This window comes from Sminthopsis crassicaudata, chromosome 1 (genome assembly GCF_048593235.1).
Source record: "Sminthopsis crassicaudata isolate SCR6 chromosome 1, ASM4859323v1, whole genome shotgun sequence".
NCBI lineage: Eukaryota > Metazoa > Chordata > Mammalia > Dasyuromorphia > Dasyuridae > Sminthopsis > Sminthopsis crassicaudata.
In genome coordinates, this window is record NC_133617.1 from 674,233,213 (window position 1) to 674,256,357 (window position 23,145).

Genomic DNA, 23,145 nt, shown 5'->3' on the forward strand with positions numbered 1-23,145 from the left:
AGAGGTGGGGTGATCCTCTGGGAAGGCTGTGTCTTGGAGGAGACAGTTCGGCCTCTGGCAATGTTTAAAGATTCTTTTCCTTGAGCCAGAGAATCCACAGAGGAGCTTGTAGGGGGTGGTGGAGGGACTCCACATGCTGTGAGGACCATGTCCTCCTCCTAATAGCTCCCACTCAGCTAATGTCTTTCCACTTGTAGGCACTGGATAAGATGGAGAAGGAATGGGTATCTGTTCTGTTTAACGTGCTGCCCTACAAAGAGACTGAGACATTTATCCTGAAGAGCCCAGACGAGGCTTCTCAGCTCCTCGATGACCACATAGTCATGACCCAGAGCATGTCTTTCTCACCCTACAAGAAACCATTTGAGCAAAGAATCAACACCTGGGAAACCAAGCTGAGACTGACCCAGGTAATGTTGGCCCCCCATCTCTTCTTCCAGTGGAAACCCCCTCCTCCCACCTCCTTCTCTTCTTTTTATCATCTAGGTGTAGAGTGCATAGAGAGAAGGCTTGTAGCCACCAAGGACCAGAGTCCAAATTTACCCTCAGGCTCGTAAATAGCCGTGTGAGGTAATAACTTGATAGCTGTCAGCCTCCATTTTCTTTTCTTTTCTTTCTTTCTTTTTTTTTTTTTTGAGGCTGGGGTTAAGTGACTTGTCCAGGGTCACACAGCTAGGAAGTGTTAAGTGTCTGAGATCAGATTTGAACTCGGGTCCTCCTGAATTCAGGGCTGGTGCTCTATCCACTGTGCCACCTAGCTGCCCCCCCCTCCACTTTCTTTATTGTAAAATGAGGATAATAATAGCATCTGAAGGAGTTAACATTTATAACATGCTTGGCAAACAATAGGTGCTGTGTAAAGAATTGTTTTCTTCCCTTTACCTCCTTCTTTCCCTCCCTCTTTCCCTCTCTCTTTCCCTCCCTCTTTCCCTCCCTCCCTCCCTTCCTTCCTTCCTTCCTCCCTCCCTCCCTTCCTTCCTTCCTTCCTTCCTTCCTTCCTTCCTTCCTTCCTTCCTTCCTTCCTTCCTTCCTTCCTTCCTTCCTTCCTTCCTCCCTTCCTTTCTCCTTCCTTCCTCCTTCCTTCTTCAATGGACTTCAATTAGAGTAGTTTTCAATTCCAGATAATAATAATAGCACTTCAAAAATTATTATTGACAGTCATTAGTATATGAAGGTGATGTTGCCCGATTGCTAAAGAGCCAGTCTCAAAGCCAGGAAGACTTTGATCCAGGTTCCACCTCTGATGGATAGTCTCTGACAGAAATGAATGCTTTATTTTGTATCATAGGATATTAGGATTATAGATTTAAAGACTATAATCTTACAAATGAAAATAAGGATTTGCTCAAAGTCATAAACAGTAAGCATCAGAGATGGGACTTGAACCCATTCTTTCCACTGTCAGATTCTCCTATTTTCTTTTAGTTTCTTCTGATTTTTGAATAGCTAAGAATTTCTCCCTCTTCACAATTGTGACTTTTTCCCTTTTCATGAAACTTTTTAAAAAATGTTTAACCATTTGGAAATAGACAATTTACTGTGTAATAGTAAATTTAGAAATCTTGCCTTTACCCCTGTTCTTAGTAGAAAAGCCTCTAATATTTTTCTTATATAATCCTAACTCTTAGTCTCAAATTTATACTTACTATCATGTTAATAAAAATCCTTCTATTCCATTAAACAATTTTAATATGAGTGATATAGACTATAAAGACTTTTATATTTTTTGATATATTACAATATTGATATGTTACAAAATAACATTACTTATTTGTTTTTATTGATGTGAATTATTTTGCTATGTTCATAATGTTAAACCTTTCTTGCATTCTTGGTTTAAATTCAGCTTGATAAATAATTTGGATCTACTGTTATATTCTCTTTCTCAACATTTTATTTAATATTTTTGTATCATTATTAATGATATTGAACCAGAACTATATTTGCCTTATTAAATGAATTAGAAAGGACACTATCTGTCTTTGAAAATAGCTTCTATAGTTTAAGGATTACTTGTTCTTTTAATGCTTAATAACCTTTACTTGTGAATTCATCTGGTTCTGGTGCCTTTTTATGTGAAAGTTTTTTAATGGCCTATTTTAATTCTTCTAAGTTTTGTTCATTTTGAGTCTAAATATATTCTGAATTCAAATATACCAAGGATAAGTCAAAAGAAGAACTATAGGTCAACATCATTAATAATGCTGCAAAAGAATTAAATAAAATTCTGGAAAATAGAACATAGTAGCAAATCAAAATTAATAATCAAGTAGAATTGATCAATAAATGTGTTTGTGTTTATATGTATGTCTGTACATATAATATAAATATGCACATACACACATATCCATCCATACATACTCCTGTGGGGGTATATTGGCACTAAGAAATATTCTCCAATAACTACTTAAGTATCCACACCTGGGTAATCCATCAGAAGGCACTAACTCTCATCTTAATTTCACTTCATTAATAGGAACTAGCTGCTCAGTGCTAAAATGCTTTTGTACCTATGCAGGTATCTGCTTCAGACTGATAGTGCTCAACTTTTCCTTCTTGTGCTTCAGTTTAGGGTTCTGTTTTATATTAATAAAAATTCAGAAATCTCTCATGACTTGGTTTCCATCCCCACAAAATTTTCATCTTTTTTCTCAACTTAATGTGACTCAAGAAGATTACTCACTCACATATAAGTGATAGTGTCTATAGTGTTAAATATAGGTTATTGTGTGCTTTACTAATGTAGAATCTCACTTAACAAAGTACGATAGAGATCCAGAGCAGCATAGCTGTTCCCGTCTAGCATCTCAGCTTCCTTCTTCCCCATCCACCGTACTAGAGGCATCCAGGTCAAATGAGATACTTTTTTTTTTAACTATTTTATAGTTAACTGCAAATTACACTTAATAATTTTCCTCTTTTTTTCTTGTTAATAGTAATTCAGAAATGTTAATATTGCTTGAGGATATAAATGTGCCTCTGAGCACATATTATATTCTTTTGGGATTGGTGATAAAGTCTCATTGATTTTCTAATTCTATATTTTAAAAAAATTTAATTAAATATTATTTGGGATTTTTTTCCTCAAGATTTTTTATTTTTTCAATTACATCTAAAGATAATTTTCAACATTTATTTATTTTTTAATTTTATAATTATAAATTTTTTTGACAGTATATATGCATGAGTAATTTTTTTTATAACATTATCCCTTGTATTCATTTTTCCAGATTTTCTACTCCCTCCCCTAGATGACAAGCAATCCCATACATTTTACATCAACATTTATTTTTGTAAGATTTTCGGTTTTAATTTTTTTTCTCCCTCCTCCTGTTACTTTTTCCCTTCCCAAGACAGCAAGCAATCTGATATAGGTTATATATGTGAAATCATTTTAAACATATTTCCATATTTGTCATGTTGTGAAAGAAAAATCAGAACAAAACAAAAAAACATGAAGAAGAAATAGCAAATAAAAAGAGGTGAAAATACTATGCTTTGATCTGCATTTAGTTTCCATAGTCTTCCCTCTGGATGAGAAAGACATTTTCCATCCCAAATCTGTTGGAATTATCTTGGATCAACATTGCTGAAAGTACTGAGTCTGTCATAATTGATCATCATACAATCTTGCTAATTTTGTATTTCTTCTTGACTACTTATAAAATCATCCTTTTCCTATTACACTTTTAAAGCTTGCCAATGGTGAATCTGAGGAAATTAAATTAGGGATTCTATCTTGTTGATATCCTGTGGATTCTATTTGTTTGGTATACAATTTTGTTTTGTTTCTAATAAATTAATAAGGAAATTTACTAGAAATGCTGAAAAACAAAAATGGTAAGTGGTAAGATTATTTTAGACTTCATAGTTTTTGAGAAATGTCATAATTCTTGTATTTTCTCTCCCTGAATTCAGTACTCCAGATCACTTTTTTCTATATACTTTAAAAATTTGTTGACTACTATATAATATTTGTATTCATTTTTTGTTGTTTCTACCATTGTGTTCCCTTTTAGAATAATTCTGCTTTTCATTAAACATATTTTTAATATTTATATCTTCTATGGGTATTGGTTAACTGCCAGATTTCTTCAACATTGTCTTGTCTTGAGATTTTTTTAGTAAATTCCTTTTAAAAAATTCACTTTGTGAATTTTGCAGATTTCATTCCCACTTTAATTTCTTCAACATGTTTATTATTTGTTTTGTTTTATTTGTAGAAAATCTAGTTTTGGGTTTTTTTCAGTACATTTTCTCTGGCTTTGATTTTATATTTTCAGAGTATCAGAACTTTTATTTATTTCTATGAATATTTTTCTCTCTTATGAACAATTTCATTTCTTTTTTTAAATTATAGTTTTTATTTACCAGATATATGCATGGGTAATTTTACAGCACTGACAATTGCCAAACCTTTTGTTTCAATTTTTCCCCTCCTTCTCCCCCTACCTCTGATGGTAGATTGACCAATACATGTTAAATATGTTAAAGTATAAATTAACTACAATATATGTATACATGTCCAAACAGTTGTTTTGCTGTACAAAAAGAATCGGACTTTGAAATAGTATACAATTAGCCTGTGAAGGAAATCCAAAATGCAGGCGGACAAAAATAGAGGGATTGGGAATTCTATGTAGTGGTTCATAATCATCTCCCAGAGTTCTTTCGCTGGGTGTAGCTGGTTCAGTTCATTACTGCTTTATTGGAACTAATTTGGTTCCATTGTTGAAGAGCCACATCCATCAGAATTGATCATCATACAGTATTATTGTTGAAGTATATAATGATCTCCTGGTCCTGCTCACTTCATTCATCATCAGATGAACAATTTCATTTCAAGAAATTTTGGTAGTTTTATTTCTTTTTGTTTTTCTTTTGATACTTTTTAATGGAACCATTGAAACAATGGGCTCTCTTATGACTCTTCACTTCTTCATCATCTTAGAAATCTCCATTTAATGATGATGATTTGCAGGCATCATTTCATTGAATCCTTACAAACAATCCTAAAAGGGAATTTTTTTTCAGATTTCTTCCATTTCTGAAAACAATGTACCTATTATTTTAAAAGGTCAATGAGATTGCACAGGGCATAGAGCACTGGGCTTGGAGCCAGGAAGAATCATCATCCTGATTTTAAATCTGACCTCAGACACTTATTAGCTGTATGATCCCGGGCAAGCCACTTCATTCCATTTGCCTCAGTTTCCCCAACTATAAAATGAAGTGGAGAAGGAAATGACAAACCCTTCCAGTATCTCTGCCAAGAAAACCCCAAATGGGGTCACCAAGAGTCAGATAGGACTGAAAAGTGACTGAAAAAACTAATATCATTTAAAAATTATTATGCCCATTTTTTAAGTTGAGAAAGCTGAGGGTCGGGAAAGGTAGGAGGCTTATTCAAAGAAATTTGGGAATTATCAGAGCTGGGACCAACACACGTCCTTTTGATGAAGTTCTGAGTGTCATAACATGGTTTTCTGTTCAGTATTTTGGGGAAGATTTGTAAATAACCAGAGGTGCTCAGTGTGGCCACTGAAGGTTCTCCTGCTCAGATGTTCATGATTATATCCCCCTTCCCCAGGAAGTTCTTGAGGAATGGCTCAACTGCCAGCGCGCGTGGCTGTACCTGGAGCCCATCTTCAGCTCAGAAGACATCACCAGACAGCTGCCCGTGGAGAGTAAGCGCTATCAGACAATGGAGAGGCTCTGGAGGAAAATCATGAAGAATGCCAATGAGAACAGAGAGGTGAGCTTGGCTCGCAGGGACCGGGGATTCTCCCTGGGCTAGGTGAGAGGTAGAGCCCCACAACTGGGGTGCAGCTGGGAAGACTGATAACAGCTCGCTGAGCACGGGCCTCCAACCGCCTGGGCTGTGTGTACTGGGGGCTTTTGGGAGCTTCAGGGGGGTAGACCCACTCCTGGGTGGGAGACATCTCACTTTTCCTCAGGCCCCATACTGACCTCTTACTTTCTACTTGGACCCTTGAGACTGGGGCAATCTCTTGCTAAAGATGCTAGTCCTTCATCTTTCTACTTTTCCTGTGACCTCTAGGTGATTAACGTATGTGCTGATCAAAGACTATTGGACAGTCTCCGAGACTGCAACAAACTACTGGACTTGGTTCAGAAAGGCCTGAGCGAGTACCTGGAGACCAAGAGAGCTGCTTTCCCCAGGTGAGCCTGGTTTCTTTTCTCCCGGCCTCCTTGTTAGGAGAGAGCAGGTTTGAAACAAGCAGAATTGGGGACCACTGTGGATGCTCAGGGCTGGGAAAATCCCCTGCTTGGGGCTGGAATGACCTAGAGAAAGCCCCTGGGCTGGTGGTGTGGCTGTTCTGGGCCTAGAAAAATGGAAGGAATCTTCACCAAGGGGGGGGCCGGTCCCACAAGGTGACTGACTTTTGGGCAAATGAAAAGAAATCCTCGGGATGTTTTTGACTTGAGGTTTGGGGTCAAACACACCAAGACGAACTCCTTAATAGGGAGTTAGAATGTCGAATTTTTTCTGCATCCATCCCCTGCTTCCCTGAGTCATCCCTGAGGGCCACCCCGCCCTGGGCTCCTCACTGAGGTCTGGGGTCTAGTGGGTGACCTTAGGATGTGGATTACTGTGGATTACCATGCGGACCTCTGGGACCTTCACCCCTCTGCCTCTGCCTCTCCTGCAGATTCTACTTCTTGTCTGATGATGAACTGCTGGAGATCCTGTCCCAGACGAAGGACCCCACTGCTGTGCAGCCTCACCTCCGGAAGTGCTTCGAGAACATTGCTCGGGTAATTGGGACTGGGGGCTTCCCATCCTTTATAGCCTAAGACAGCCTGGGAATGGGTATGTGTCCATTGAGAAAAAAAGACAACAGATTCCCCCCCAAGACAGGAAGGAGCCCCTCCTTGGACATAAGACTTAGGGACCTGGTTTTGGGAGCACCTGTGGAAGCACAAGCCCCCTTTTTTCTCTGCCTCTGTGTGAAAAGAGAGCCGTAGGCCGTCCTTGTTGATCCTGCTCTAGTGCAGGCCAGACTCCCTCTGTAAAATGGGATAAAAATGGGATAAAACGGGCCCCGAGGACCCTCTGAGTTCTAGCATTCCAATGGACCCTATGATTTCCGATTCTGCCTTGGGGACTACTAAGGCCTGGGTTCTGTTTCCTTTCTGACTCCTGAGTGAGCGTGGCCAGAAGCACTCCCAGAAGCTTCCCTTGTGGCCAAGCTCTGGAGGCTCACTGGGCCTATTTGGAGCCAAAAGATTTCACTGAGGGAGGAGAGGGTGTGGATCTCCAGGCAGGGGTCCCCTGGCCTGGGGATGGCAGAAAGCAGCTCCCCCTCCCTCTCCTGCTCCCCCAGCTGCTTTTCCAGGAGGACCTGCAGATCACCCACATGTACTCCGGGGAGGGTGAGGAGGTCAGGCTCTCCTTTTTCATTTACCCCACGGGCAATGTGGAAGACTGGCTGCTGGAGGTGGAGCAGAGCATGAAGGCCAGTGTGCACGACTTCATCGAGCGAGCAATCCAGGCCTACCCCCAGGTGAGCTCCCATCCATCCACCACTGCCAGTGGGAAGGCCCTCCATTCCTTCTCTCCCTGGGCCAAGCTGGTCACTTTGCCCTTGGAGCTCTCACCAATGGAGGAAGTGGCAGTAATAGTAACAATGGGGAGGAGGAGGACTCCTTGTTCTATGGCACTTTGCCATGCTCTTTTCTCCCTATGAACTCATAAGACAGGGAGGATGAATATTTTTTCGTTTGATTTTATGGCTGAGAAAATTACAACCAAAAAACTTAATATGTGTCAGAACTGGACTCAACCCAGGTCTTCAGCTCCATGACCATGCCTTAACCACTGGTCCATTTTTTAACATCTGGAATGTTTTTTAAAAAGGAAATTCTAGAAAGTTTCCAAATTTTGGGGGAGATGTCAGGGTAAAATTTATCTGGAGTCCGAAGACTTGGAATAAAAACCTGGCTTTGCCACTTATTCATTGCTTATGTGCTTATGGACAAGACACGTGGGCTTCCTTCCTTCAGCTTCTGCATCTATAGAATGAGGGGAAGTGACAAACCTTTCCAGCCCTAAATCAAAAATTTACTAGCTTTCTAAGAATTTCTGGAAGCTCCTAAGAGTCTTAACATGAGCCTATTTTTCATGAAGACATGGTGGCATAAGAGTGAAGGGGTCAGCCACACAGCAACTTGAAAGGAAGAGGTCTGATGGGGAGGAGAGACAGTGCAAACAAAGTTCATCAATCCTGTGTGTGTGTGTATTTCTATTTTTAACAAAATTTTATTTTCCCCAGTTACATGTAAAACAATTAACATTTTTTCTGGTTATACATGTATAGTCTTCATTTAAAAAAAATTCTTAAGAACCATGTTAGGAGAAAAAAGGGAAAAACCATGAGAGAAAAAAATAAACAGAAGAAAAAAAATTGAAAAAGCACATGCTGATTTACATTCAGTCTCCATAGTTCTCTCTCTTTGCTGTTTTTGGATGATGTTTTCCTTAGAAAGTTTATTGGGATTGCCTTGGATCACTGAACTGCTTGAGAAGAACCAAGTCTATCATAATTGATGATAATTTTGCTATTGCTGTGTACAATGCTTTTCTGGTTCTGTTTGTTTTGCTCAGCATCAGTTCATGTAAATCTTTTCAAGCCTTTCTTAGCCTGTTTATCATTGTTAATAGAATAATATTCCATTACTTTCATATAACATAACTTGTTCAGCCATTCCCCAATTGATGGGCATATAGTCGTTTTCCAGTTCTTTACCACCACAAAAAGAGCTGCTACAAACACTTTTGCACATGTGGGTCCTTTTTCCTCTTTTATAATTTCTTTAGGATGCAAACCCAGTAGTGGCACTGCTGGGTCAAAGGATTTGAGTAGTTTTTAAAATTTTCTTTATTTTTATTTTGAACTTAATGGCAAAATGTACATGTGCATGTTCTTTTTAAAAAATAATAATAGCTTTTGACTTTTCAAAATACATGCAAAGATAGTTTTCAACATTCACCTCTGTAAAAGCTTGTGTTCCAAATTTTTCTCCCTTCTTCACTTCCTCCCTTCCCAGACAGCAAGTAATCCAATATAAGTTGAACATGTGAAATTCTTCTAGACATATTTCCACATTTATCATGATGCATAAGAAAAAATCATTTCAAAAGGGAAAAACATAAGAAAGAAAAAACAAAGCAAGCAAATAACAAAAAAGGTGAAAATGCTATGGTTTATCCACATCAGTCTCCATAGCTCTCTCTCTGGCTATAGATGGCTCATCACAAGACCATTAGAACTGGCCTGAATCATCTAATTGTTGAAAAGAGCCAAGTCGATCAGATTTTATCATCATATAATCCTGCTGTTGCCGTGTATAATGATCTCCTGGTTCTGCTTATTTCATTTAGCATCAGCTCATGTCAGTCTCTCCAGTCCTCATTGAAATCATCCTGTTGATCATTTTTTATAGAACAATAAAATTCTGTAACAATCATATACCATCAGTTGGGTATTAGTATTCACTTAGTTTCTAGTTTCTTGCCACTACAAAGAGTACTGCTACAAACATTATTACACATGAGGGTCCTTTTCTTGCTGGATCAAAGGCAATTTTTATCAAAGGCAGTTTTATAGCCCTTTGGGCATAGTTCCAAATTGTTCTTCAGAATGGTTGGGTGTGTTCACAATTCCACCAACAATGTATTGATGTTCCACTTTTCCCCATAATCCCTCCAACATTTATCATTATCTTTTCCTGTCATCTTAGCCAATCTGATAAGTGTGAGGTGGTACCTCAAAGTTGTTTTAATTTGTAGTTCCCTAATCAATAGTGATTTAGAGAATTGTTTCATATGACTATAGATGGCTTTAATTTCTTCATCTAAAAATTGTCTGTTCATACCCTTTTTACTGTTTATCAATTGAAGCCCATTGATCCTTGACCAGACAAAACATGCTGTTTTTTCAGACCCCGAGGACTGAATGGGTCTTGAATTGGCCGGGTCAGGTGACCATTGCTGGCTGTCAGACTTTTTGGACAAAGGAGGTGTCAGAGGCCCTGGAGGCCGGGAACTTAGAGAGCCGACTCTTCCCTCAGCTCTCTGCTCAGGTAGGAGAGCGGCAGCCCTCCCTTAGTCTCACACTCTCAGGAAGAATCCTGTTCTCCATTAGCTGTCGTTATCCTGGAAATAAACTGCCTTCTCTGTAATGACAGTCACACCACTTGCCCTCTCAAAATGCAAACAAGAGAAGCCATTCTGTCTATTCCGACCTAAGTTGGCCCCCATTCACTGAGCTGCCACTGTGTACAAGACCTTGTCTTGGACTGTGGGTGACCAAGAGGAAGATGGTAGACATACCTGTTCAGAAAGACCTGTGTCCGGCCTGGACACAGTGCTTGATAAAATCTTGTAACCATATACGGGTACAGGAAATGGTGCTTGCAGATCTTTCCAGTTGTGATCTGAACCTTGGGAATACTTAAAACTAAAGAAAAGGACAATCGATACCCATGGCTCTGAATAGTGAATATCAGGGGAAAGGAAGCTAGCTTCTTGAAGGCCTTTTTCTCCCAACCCCAAACCACACAATTAGCATCATCTCATCCATGCAGCACTTCCTTCCCATCTCCCTTCTTCAGGGAATTGTCACAAATACAAACCAGTGGACCTGGTGCCCTGAATGCCTCCTGCCCACTCACTTGGCTGTCTGTTGACTCCCATTTTCTGTTTTTTTGTGCTTCCAACCCTGATCAGCTCGGATGCTCCAGAAATAGAGATGGGACAGTGCATGGAGCTGATATTCTCTTGACTGGCATCAGGAAAGTGGCTGAATGAGCCTCTGTTTTCCCCTCCTCTCTCAGCTGCAGGATCTGGTGGCCCTCGTCCGAGGGAAGCTGTCTAGGATGCAGAGAGCTGTGTTGTCTGCGCTAATTGTAATTGAGGTCCATGCTAAGGATGTGGCTGCCAAACTGATAGATGAGAAGGTTGTCAGTGTGAATGACTTTGAGTGGATCTCCCAACTAAGGTAAATGACCACCTTTCTTTTTTTATAATAGCTTTTTATTTTCAAAATACATGCAAAGATAGTTTTCAACATTTCCCCTGCAAAACCTTGTGTTCCAAACTTTCCCCTCCCTTTCCCCTTCCTCAAAAAGCAAGTAATCCAATATATGTTAAATATGTACAATTTTTCTAAATATATTTTCACATTTATCATGCTACACAAATAAAATCAGATCAAAAAGGGAAAAAAAGTGAGGAAGAAAAAAAAGCAAAGAAAAAGCAAAAAAGGTGAAAATACTACTTTGTGGTCCACATTCAGTCCCCATAGTCCTCTCTCTGGGTGTAGATGACTGTGTCTCTTATCAAAAGTCTATTGGAATTGTATCACTTTATTGTTGAAAAGAAAGTTGTCCATCAGAGTTGATCAAGGCATAATCTTGTTGTTATGTACAGTGTTCTCCTGGTCCTGTTCTTTTCACTCAGCATCATTTCACGTAAGTCTCTCCAGGCCTTTCTGAAATCATCCTGTTGGTCATTTCTTTTAGAACAATGATATTCCATAACATTCATGTACCACAATTTACTCAGCCATTCTTCAATTGATGGGCATCCACTCACTTTCCAGTTTCTGGCCACAAAGAGGGTTCCCACAAACATTCTTGTACATACAGGTCCCTTTCCCTTCTTTAAGATCTCTTTGGGATATAAGCCCAGTAGTAATGCTGATGGATCAAAGGGTGTGCACAGTTTGATAACTCTTCGAGCATAGTTCCAAACTATTCTCCAGAATGGTTAGATCCATTCACAACTCCACCAACAATGTATCAGTGTCCCAGTTTCCCCACATCCCCTCCAACATTTGTCACTATTTTTTCCTGTCATCTTAGTCAATCTGACAGGTATGTAGTGGTATCTCAGAATTGTAAATGACTACCTTTCTCAGCTCAACCAACTCCTCTCTGTCGTGGTGAAGTGAGCAGATAGATGGAGCTGGTAGCAAACCAGCAAACAGGGTGGATGCAGGGGGAAGGTTGGGCCAGAGGAGCCAAGGTATGACTGGGGAGATGAGGGGAGAGGCTGGGCCAGGCAGAAGAGGGGGGCTGGTGATAGAGACAGATGTCATCAGTCAGAACAAGGCAGTGGTCATAGCCGGCAGGCAGAAGCCAAGAAACCAGGGAAGTGGAGCGGAAAGGATAGAGACTGCACTGCTATTTGACTGGTGTAAGGTGACTCGTGCTCCTACATCGATTGGCACTTTCTCTGAGACGTCCAATGTGCTGAGAGGCTCGCTGACTTTTTCAGAGTCACACAGCCAGAACTTAGGTTCTCCTGCCTCTGAGGTTAGCTCTCTTATCTATTAAACTGTGATGCTTCTCTTTTTAAATTAAAAAATCTCAAAAAGAAAAAACAACAACAACAACAAAAAAAAACAACCCTCTGAAACCAACAAACCCCCCAAAGCCCCAATTTAGCCACACAATTTAAACCATTTCCAGTAATGATATTTTTATGCAAAATAATGGCTTTTCTTCTTTATCCTCAACTTTTTTTTTCCTTTTAGGTCTAAAAACTTGTCTGACTTTATTTAGTTACAGTCAATGGATAGGTTTTTGTGATCCTGCTTTATGTGCCATGATCATTTCATCAAAATCTTGCCATACTTCGTTTCCCTTCCATTTGTTGTTTTGTAAAGACAAGTAGTTTTCCATTCCGTGGATACATCAAAATGTGTTTGGATATTCCCCTGGCTAAGGCTTCTTCCATGCTTTATACGGGGCAGAAGCCAGTTTTGGACATAACCTGCAATATAGCTGTTACCCATGTCCAGCAGACCCTGCCCCAGACCTCCTGCAGATCCAGATGGCTTCTGGCCTTCTTATATATCTTTCAGTGCTGTTCCCAACACTGCTATTCAGTGATTGACAGACAGTGATGACTGATATTTTCTTGGTGCCATTTGGAGCCCCCAGGACCTTCCATAGGGTAACTAAGAATGCTCAGGGAAGCCTGAGTGGAGCAAAATGACAGCATAAGAATAGGAGGAGGAATGAAGGGGCAGGAGCTCCATCCCACAGATCCTGACCCAGACGAGGGTTTCTGCAGTAGCCCTGCTCACTACCAGGAAGATTGTGACATGCAAGAAATGGAGGAGGATGACGAAAAACTCTCGAAGAAAATAGGACCAGGCTCTCTACTCCTCTGGAATTCTCCCAGTTTTAGACAAGTGCAGTGATGTATCCAGCCCACAAAAATAATTTAGCTCCACTTTATACCCCTGGCTTGCCCTAGTATTCTACCTTGATAAGGTCTAGATTTAGGGAACTAAAATGAGATTAGGGTTTCTGGTGGACAGGGAGTTCAATGATAAGTTCTAGTGGCAGGTTCAGGGTTCAGGGAACCAAATGGAGAGGTTTGGCTCCTCTGCACCTCCTTGGGATTCGGCTCAAGGGTAAGGAGTTTTGGGGACTTCCTTCTGGCGGCACAAAGATTCTCTGTAAAGGAATTTATAGACCCAAAAACCTAACTTGATAAAAGAGGTTTATTACAGGGATTGGGAAATAAGGTTAGAAATCCTGACAGAGAGGTATAAAGTTTCATTAGGGAAATAGGTGAGGATGAAGAGAGGATAGCACTGGAAAAGAATATTATTCCAGTGGGCAGATCTATGGAAAATGGAGTTTTGCACTGAGAATGCAGTTCTCAGTGGACAGAAAGTCCTGGCAGCAAAGGGAGCTGCCAAGATCCATCTGCAAAGGACTTTAGTTGATGCAAGCTATTATATTGAGAGTCTTGGTGGGGGCTGGGACAGCCCAAGCAGGTCAGCCCCAGTGGGGGTTGGGACAGCCCAAGTTGGTTCAGCTCAAGCTGGATTTCAACTTGAGCTGAATTTTAATTCAATGAGTTTCTTTCTAGGAGGCAGTTGAAGGAGATTTTCTCCTTCAAGGATTTTTAGAGTTTTGGGGTCCCCTCTTCAACCTGACTATGCACTCCAAAAAGTCAGATCATTATCTGATGCTCCTCCTTTCCCCAAAATGACATCTGAACTCAGTTCTTCTAAATCTCCAGGTACTACTGGACCAAGAATGACTTATTCATCCGCGCAGTCAATGCTGAATTCATCTATGGCTACGAGTACTTGGGCAATAGTGGGCGCCTAGTGATTACCCCCCTCACAGACAGGTAAAGGAAGCCTCTATTGGCTCCAGCTCTCTTGAGGAGTAACCCACCTGGCTGCTTTTTTGCTGGCTTTCTCTCTATCTCAGAGGTTTCACATCACTTTCTATAACAACTTGGTTCCTAGAAACCTGGCTTATAGGGGATGCTAGTGTCATCTGGATCTCATGAAACCCGTGACATAGGAGCTCGGGGTGCGGATTGAAAGACTTCTAGCTTAGGGAGCAGGAAAAAGCCAAAAGAAGAAAGGTTCCAGCTCAGTTGGGGTCAGGAAGTTGATGTCCCGAGACAAACCAGAAACCAGGCAGACAGCTCAGTGGGTGGGAGATAAGAATCACCACCAGCAATCCACAGCAGTGTTCCCGAGGAGGTCTGGTGGATTGTAGAGGGCTGAAACTTCAAACAGGTGTGCTTGAATCAGACAACTGAGCACTTAAGGCTAATTACCTATTCATATGAGAGCACGACTCTGTTAGCATATGTTTGGATAAATGGCTCTTCTCACCCCTGGTGCTGGCTCAATGTTTGGTGTTAAGATAATGAGGGGAAAGGATTGGAGGGCAGAGGGAGAGGGGCCAGAAAGGTACTTGATAGCAGGACGAGGAGGAGAGAAGTTGGTGACTGGACTCCAGAATCCAGTATTTTGCTTGCTTGCCTCCTTCACTTCTCCCCTTAAAGACCAAGGACTTTAATTCATCTTGACTCTGGCTGACTCCGAGGCCTTCCAGGGAGCTAGCCCTTACTTTACAGTGGGTGGAATGTGTCAGCTTTCAGGGGTCTGGTGTCAGATGCAAGGATCCAAAGTAGAGAGAGAGTGATCTTGGGATATGTATTCTAGGATGCCAGACTGGATTTTGTCCTTCATCCTTGAGGGACTCCCATTTAGCACAAGAGCCTCCCTGCCATTGCCACTTTTGTGACCTCTGTAAATCAGTGGGACAGTAGATGTTCCTTTCCCGAGATGGAGAGCCTGATTCCAGGCTCTTGTGGGTCTTGTCTTTCTTTAGTCTAGTGTCAGGTGGTCTCTGAGTGACAGCCAGTGTGGGCCCTCTGATTGTCTTAGCCATGAATAGCCAGGAATGAGCCAGGAGAGAGGGCTTCTGGGGGCCTAAGCCCGTGTGCAGACCTCAAGGAGCAGGAATGGCGGCTTGGAGCCCCGCTCAATGTGTTCTGCATTTCCACTGAGTGTGGCCAGAGGCAAATTGCTGAAATCGTCTGAGACCTACTTTTTACTTCCCAGAGCAGTTGTGAGGAACAGATAGGAAAGGTGGCAGCATACCCTGCAAACCTCAGTTTTATCCCCCAACATCATTCTTTGCTCTTTCCTCCCTGTAGGTGTTATCTGACTCTAACTGGGGCCTTGCACCTCAAATTTGGGGGTGCTCCTGCTGGCCCTGCAGGGACTGGGAAGACAGAAACAACCAAGGACCTGGGAAAAGCCTTGGCCATCCAGACAGTGGTGTTCAACTGCTCTGACCAGCTTGACTTCATGGCCATGGGCAAGTTCTTCAAAGGTCTCGCTAGGTGAGAGTCCCATTTCAGAGGAGTGGAGGGAGAAGCTCCTAGGGAGATGTGTCTTTGGAGCTTTGGCTGAGGAGGCTGAGGAATTTTGTCTCAGTGAGGCAGAAACAGCAGCCAGAGAAGGAGACATTGCAGGAGGGGAAGGGGAGAAGGCAGTAGGGAGAAGACTTCTGAAGGGTCGCACCTTTCCTCACCTGAGGATCTGCCTCTCAGAAGAGAGATGAGGCATGTCCTGCTGGACTGATGGGTGGGAACTCAGCACTGTCTCCTGCCTGCTCATCTTCGAATCCAGAGAGGCCTGATGATCATTGGCCAGAGAGGCCACAGAAGCCTCGATGGTCTCTATATCTTTTCCAACGCTGAGATTCTGGGACTCTTTCCTTTGGATCGATGCCCATGGCATGTGTATAAAAGAAGGCATTGTCGATCCCATAGCTGATGTCACAGCTGAAGGATGAGGAAGGACAAGGGGTCCTGCTTCCCGGCACAGCACACGAGAGAGTATGGAACCCCAACTGGGATGTGCAGTTGTTCTGGATCGCTGGGTTTTGTCTGCATTGCACTTGTAATTGTGGCTTGTAATTCCCAGGCTCTGGGGATACAAAGATGGAAAAGAAATGTACAGTCCAGTGAGGAGGAGGAAGTAGAGAAAGACAGATCTAACCTCAGATAGTTGTCTAGAACTGTTGGAGTGCAGGCTGTGTGGAGGGAAGTGGGGACCAGGCTGTGGACGGCCCGGCCAACTCTTCCGCCCCCCCGCCACTAGCTTGCTTGTGGGTAAATAGGAACCATGAAAAAAAGGCTGTGTGTATTTTTTAATGCAACCTTCTTAAGGTTTGCAAAGTGCTTCCCATCTACTTCCTCCTTTGATCCTTATAACAACCCTATGAGGTGAGCGCTCTTGTTATTCCCATTTTACAGATGAAGAAGCTGAGGCTGAGAGAGGCTGAGAGGCTAGTGTCTGAGGCAGCTCTGAATTCACCTCTTCATGTAGCCAAGTGACCCCTGTCGTGTGCCCACCAGCTGGCCCTGGCTTTCTTAGTTGGTAGCTGTGTGAAGGGCAGCGAGGTACACTGGATAGCAGTCAGGGCCAGAGTTGAGGAGACCTTGGTTGAAATGTGGCCTCAGCCACCCTAACTGGGTGACCCCAGGCAGTCACCTGGCTCTGCTTGCCAGAGTATCCTCCTCTGTAAAATGAGCTGGAGAGGGACATGGCACATCCCTCCAGGATCTCAGCCAAGATGCCCTCAAAGAGGGTCCCGAAGGGTTAGGCAGGACCAAAATGACTGAAGAGGCGAGAACTGGACAAGAGAGCCAGCGGTCACTTGGTGGTCAGGGCCAAAGCTCCAGCCCTGCAAAGCAAGCTGAACCGTGGTCAGGGCCAGAGCTCCAGCCCTGCAAAGCAAGCTGAACCATGGCCCTGCTGCCTCCTGGCAATGGAAGGGGCCTGGGTGGCCCCACTGACTGGAGGGAGCACCAGACTGGGGGCGCCATCATTAGAAACATCCCCACACACAGGAGGGACTGGTTCTGGGCCTGGCCATTGAGAGCCCAGACTCCCATCCCTCACTGAGGCGGGGGTGCAGTCCTGCCTCCCCGGGGCTCTGTGAAATGTACTCTGGGTGAGCATCCAGGGAAGCTCTCGGACCCTGAGCCAAGGTTCTGGCTCCTGTCCCTCTTGTCCCTGGGGAGAAGGGGAGAAAGGAAGGCTTGGGGCCAGGGGGGTGGTGGTAGAGAGTGGAGCAGGGTGGGCCAAAAGGAGCGCTGGCTTTCTTAGCATCTGCTTTCTCTTCTGGGGCCCTGGACCAGCAACAAACAACATGGTGCGCCCCTAGTTAGCAAGGAGAGTCAGTTGCAATGGAAGCGTGCGGCTGGTCTTTGGGGGTGTGCCCTCCTCCCCAGCCTGCGCCTGCCTCCCAGGGTCTTCGTCTTCCCTATTCCTCTTTGTTGTCTCTGGCCCCCAGTTGTGAGTATTTCTCCTCAAAGCTCTGGTCAGAGAAAGGGTTGACGAGGACCTGAGTTAGGATGCTGGGAGGGGGGGAGATGGAGATGGAAAGAGGGAGAGGGAGAAAGAGAGACAAAGACAGGGACAGAGACAGAGACAGAGTGAGACAGAGAGACAGAGATTGGGCTGGGGAAGAGCTGGCAAGAGCTGGTTTGTAGTTGTGGCTGAGGAACTGGGGGGGGTGAGGATAATGAGATTACAAGCAGGTGGTGGAGGGATGGAGGTGCAGTCAGACCCAGGGAGGGCTGGGGGGCTCTTCGTTTGAAGATTGATTTAGGAAAGGATTTTCAGAGGCTTGCTGGGGATGTCTTGTTGCAAAAAAGAAAGGGCCTAATTTCCCCTTATACTTAAGGACTCGACATTGGACTCCATAGCTTCTTGCCCAGGCTAGAGGGAGTTTAGTGTCCCAGGCTACATTAATCAGTAATATAGAGTGAATCCCTATTCAGTCTATACTGCTGTAGAATCTGCTGGATAGACATGGCAAGGGGCAGGAGGGCTAAGAGCCAGCCCAGGGACAGAGGGCACATCTTCGTGGCCAGATCTCTGTCTGGGGGGGGGGGGGGACACAGAACTGAGGCAGAATCCTCCAGCCGAGAGAGAGGCCACGTACTGTCTGCCTGAGCTGAACCAAGGGACGGCCAGGCGCCGGGATTCTGGATATGGACTCTGCCCACTGACCAGGCTTACTTTGTACTTAGCTCCGGGGCATGGGCCTGTTTTGATGAGTTTAACCGCATCGATGTGGAGGTGCTGTCTGTGGTGGCTCAGCAGATCACGACCATTCAGAAGGCTCAGCAACAGAGAGTGAGTAGGGTGCCCTTGGAGAAGACCCACCTCACTGGCATCTTACAGCCTCTTGTCTCTGGGGGTTACTGAAAGCCTCTTTATTTACAAACACCCCAGCTCTCTCTCCTCCTGCGCTCACTCACTTCCTCAGTGAAATTGTCTTAAGAAGGGAATTTGGTTTATTGGCTCATCTGCCCATCCTGCAGAGATTGTTGGGCACCTCGTATATCCCGTGCAGAGTGTGGGGCAGCCCAAGTAGTTGCAGGAGCAGGAGCAGGGGCCGATTCTCAGGCAGAGATCCCCCTAAAGGGGTTCCTACATTTTTCTGCTTGTGGATTTGGAGCGTCGGCATCAGCACAGAAGTGTTTAAATTGAGCAGTGAATCTGAGTATCTCAGAATTACCCTCTGAGGGTCTCTGTGGGAAGAGTCTTGGGAAGAAGCGGTCACAGGAAAGTGGGAGGATGGTGGGTGTCGGGTCACTTGCCGGGCCAGGGGCAGCGACCTTGGTCCCTGGGAGACGAGCGGGCTTCTCGGAAGCCGTTCTCAGGGCCTTATCCAGGAAGGCTGAATGTGCTCTCTTGTAGGTAGATCGCTTCATGTTTGAGGGAGTTGAAATCCCTCTTGTTCCCTCGTGTGCTGTGTTCATCACTATGAATCCAGGCTATGCTGGGCGCACTGAGTTACCAGACAACTTGAAGGTAAGTCCCTTGCATGCTGGTACTGCTGGATCGGGCTTCTCCTCCGTGCTATATCTGATAGGCTGCGTGGGCCGGGAGAAGGCACCTCTTCTCCGGATCGATTTCTCCATTTTCCCCATTGATTTAGTGGGGGATCATGTCATTAACAATAGTGTCCTGGGTGATCTCATGAGCTTTAGCAAGAGAATGGATTTGAAGGTGATTCAAAAAGCATGTTATGACTCACTGGGTCAGTCTTCCTGCTCATTTCTTCCTGATTGGCTTTCCCTGTTGGTATTTATGGATTAAAATTCAACACAATTCCCTTCTACAGATATTGATTTATTAAGTATCTGTGCTAGGCAGAGACAAGAATGGAACTTTTGCCATCAAAGAGTTGGTTATGTTCCACATGTGGGGATACAGGGTGGATTTAAGTAAACAAATACAAAGTATATACAGAACTAATACTAGTAGGTCAGAGTGCTAGCAACCCGGGGAGACTGAGAAATCCAAAAAGGTCTTGAGTCAGCAATCCTGTGGTGTGTGCTGAGGGACATAAGGGAGGAGGAGAGAGTATTTCAGATGAGAGGACCCACATGGGGAGTGGATTTGAGATATGAGATGCAATGTCTTGTACAAGGAACAGCTGTATTTGGGTTAGAACAGAAGTTTTATGGAGGAGATGAACATGAAAGGAGGGAAGGGAGGTAGGATCTAGGTGGGGGGAACTCTCAATACATCAGGCTGATGATTTGTACTTTACTCTGGAGGCGTCAGGAAGCTAGAAAAAAATTTTGCTGCATGACCAAGTGGCTTCACCCCGTGTACCTCAGTTTCCTCATCTATAAAATGAGTCAGAGAAGGAAACCACCAGCCACATCAGTATCTTGGCTGAGAAAACCATGTGTCAGATGTGACTGAAATGATGAACAGCCATGAAAATAGTTTTTGAGCAGGAATATTAATTTAGCAGCAGAGTGAAAGATAGATTGTAGAGGGCTGAAATTAGGAAGCTATTCGGAAGAACTGTCTGTGTGGTGAGAATGGGGCAGATGGAAGAGCAATTACAGAGGGAGGCTTGGGGAGGCTTCTTGTCAGCTAACTGAGGGATGGGGAAGAGGTAAGGAGGACCCACTATGAGACATGGAGCTCCTAAAGGTCATGGACTGTCTTTTGCCCTTTTAAAAAACTTCTCATGCCCAGCACAGTACCTGGGACACAGCAGATTCTTAATAGATGTTAGGGAGTTGGATAAATGGGGATTGGAGGCATTTTCACTGGGGGAAAGGGCAGGTCGCGTGGAGACCTGTGTTCTTCTGACCGCTCCAGCTGCTCCTCAGTAACCGCCAGCGGGTCCACCCAGGTTCCAGGATCAGCCACACCGTGGCTGCTTCCTAGCTTTGCAGGTTCCCCTCACCTTGCTCCCTGCCCCACAGGCTGGACTGCAGCCATCTCAGCCTTGCAGATGACACTCCATCATGAGTAATCTCTGGGCCTCTGGCCTCTGACTCACCCACTGTCCAACACCACCTTTTCTCCCTCCATCAGAATGGCATCTTTTTGAGCCTGGGGGCAGCTTCCTTCCCTGTCGGGCCCATGCTTTTGATTGGGGGTTTTTGTGGCACAGGAGGGGTAGCCTTAAGCTTCCCTGAAGGGTACACCTTCCCCGGTTGGAATGGGCCTTGAGGAGAGTCCCACTGCAGGCCCAGGTGTGGAATAAGCCTGCCCCCCCCCATGCTGGTGATCTGGGTCCTGCGGGGTGGGCCTAAGGGCCTGGCACTGCTCTCTGTGCTCTCTCAGGCCCTCTTCCGCCCCGTGGCCATGATGGTCCCAGATTACACCATGATTGCTGAGATCTCCCTCTACTCCTTTGGGTTCAGCGACGCCAAGGTCCTGGCCAAGAAGATCACCACAACATTCAAGTTGTCGTCAGAGCAGCTCAGCTCCCAGGTGAGCTTGATGCCCCAGAGTAAGGGAGGCCCAGTCTCACTCCTCTGGCTGTCCGCCCAACTCTTCCCAGAGATTGGGGCCCAAGGCGGGTGCCCCCACCAGAGCTCCAACAGGTAGGTTAGGAAGGGAAGAATGGCTTCCAAAAAGAAAGCTTGAGACTGTTCTAAAGGGAAACTTCCCAAAGTAAAGCTCAGCTAAAGGTAACACAGGCAGGTGATTATAGGTGCATGGTCTAGCTTCTCAGTTCTGTAGTAAGTCTGATTTCATTTAGCTCAATGATCAGACTGTGTTTGAATGCCCAGCTGATATGTCTCTGCCTGTTTCTTTTTTCCAATTTATTGGAAAAAATTTTTCCTGATATTCTCCTCTGCACCTCCCACCCCCGTACACTGAATCCACACTAATAAGGGGAAAAAACCCAAACAAAACAATTTAACAGACCTGAAAAATTAACCAAGACTGAGTACTAAGAAAAAAGATGCATTTTCCTCTTCTTCCTGTAGCCAAGATTATTTATTGTACTTACTCTGAGTCTAATTGCCTTTTAATTTTGTCTTCATTTATATTATTTTAGTCACAAGGTATATGGTTTTCTTGGCTCTCTTTTTTTCATTTTGCATCATTTAATTCAAGTCTTCCCATTTTTCTCTTAATTCTTTTATATTTGTCATTTCTTACAATCCAGCAACATTGTCATATTTGTAAATCAAAAATTGTTCAGATCTTCTGTAATCAATGGACACCTCCATACTTTGCTTCTACGTTTTTTCCCCCTTTCCTACTGCAAAAAGTGTTGCTAAGAATATTTGTTTTATATCAGACCTTTATTTCAGTCTTAAATTTCTTTGGATCATATTCTCAGAAGTGAGATTGCTGGGTCAAAGGGTATATATAAAGAGTGAATTGACTTAATTTAATAATTCCAAATTGTTTTAAGAAATGACTCCATCAAATTTCCTCCTGTGTCTATCTCCCTATACCCCTGAAATGTTGATTGTTTTTCTTCCCAGATTATTTTTACCTTCCGAATACAATTCTTCCTTTGCAACAACAACAACAACAACAAAATTCGGTTCTGCACATATATATTGTACCAAGCATATCCTATAAGATATTTAATATGTATGGGAATGCCTGCCATCTAGGGAAGGGGGTGGAGGAAAGGAGGGGAAAAATTAGGAACAGAAGGGAGTACAAGGGATAATGTTGTAAAAAAAAAAATTACCTATGCATATGTACTGTCCAAAAAAAGTTATAATTATAAAATTAATAATAAAAAAGAAATGTTGATTGTTCCCAATTTTTTACTTATTAGTATTTTATTTTTTCCAATAACATGTAAAGATAGTTTTTAACATTCATCTTTATAAAATTTTGAACTCCAGTTTTTTCTTCTGACCCTTCCCTCTTCCCTTCCCAAGATAGCAATATCAATAGATAGATATCAAGCAATTTGATATGTTATATATGTACAATCATGTTAAACATCTTTTCATATTGGTTGTGTTGTGAAAGAATACTCAGATCAAAAGGGGAAAATCACAAGAAAGGAAAAACAAAAAAAAAGTGAAAATAGTATGCTTTGATCTGCCTTCAGATTCTATAGTTATTTCTCTAGATGTGGGCAGCATTTTCCTTCATGAGTTCCTTGGAATTATCTTAGATCATTGCATTGCTGAGAGGAGCAAAGTCTTTCATATTTGATCATTGCACAATATTGCTTTTATTGTGTATAGTGTTCTCCCGGTTCTTCTCACTTCAATTAGCAATAGATCATCTAAGTATTTCCAGATTTTCCTGAAGCCTGTTTGCTTATCATTTCTTGCACAACAATAGTATTTCATTACATTCATATGCTACAACTTGTTCATTCCCTAATTAATGGGCATCTATTCATTTTCCACTTCTTTGCCACCACAAAAATTGCTGCTATAAATATATTTGTAAATGTGGGTCCTTTGCCCTTTTATGATCTTTTTTTTGGTTACAGACCTAGTAATAATATTGCTGCAAAAGGTATGCA

General features: G+C 43.3%; 1 protein-coding gene across 1 annotated transcript in view; it reads left to right on the plus strand.

The window, feature by feature from the left end:
- The window catches only part of DNAH1 (dynein axonemal heavy chain 1), a 132,890-nt gene that overhangs the window by 46,823 nt on the left and 62,922 nt on the right, over positions 1-23,145 (plus strand). The window contains exons 20-31 of the mRNA XM_074282678.1: positions 198-410; positions 5,591-5,755; positions 6,062-6,183; positions 6,675-6,780; positions 7,350-7,529; positions 9,967-10,107; positions 10,861-11,024; positions 14,069-14,182; positions 15,512-15,700; positions 18,404-18,509; positions 19,077-19,190; positions 20,973-21,122. Of these exons, the coding sequence (XP_074138779.1) occupies positions 198-410; positions 5,591-5,755; positions 6,062-6,183; positions 6,675-6,780; positions 7,350-7,529; positions 9,967-10,107; positions 10,861-11,024; positions 14,069-14,182; positions 15,512-15,700; positions 18,404-18,509; positions 19,077-19,190; positions 20,973-21,122 (1,764 nt within the window). The remainder of the gene's footprint in view (positions 1-197; positions 411-5,590; positions 5,756-6,061; positions 6,184-6,674; positions 6,781-7,349; positions 7,530-9,966; positions 10,108-10,860; positions 11,025-14,068; positions 14,183-15,511; positions 15,701-18,403; positions 18,510-19,076; positions 19,191-20,972; positions 21,123-23,145) is intronic.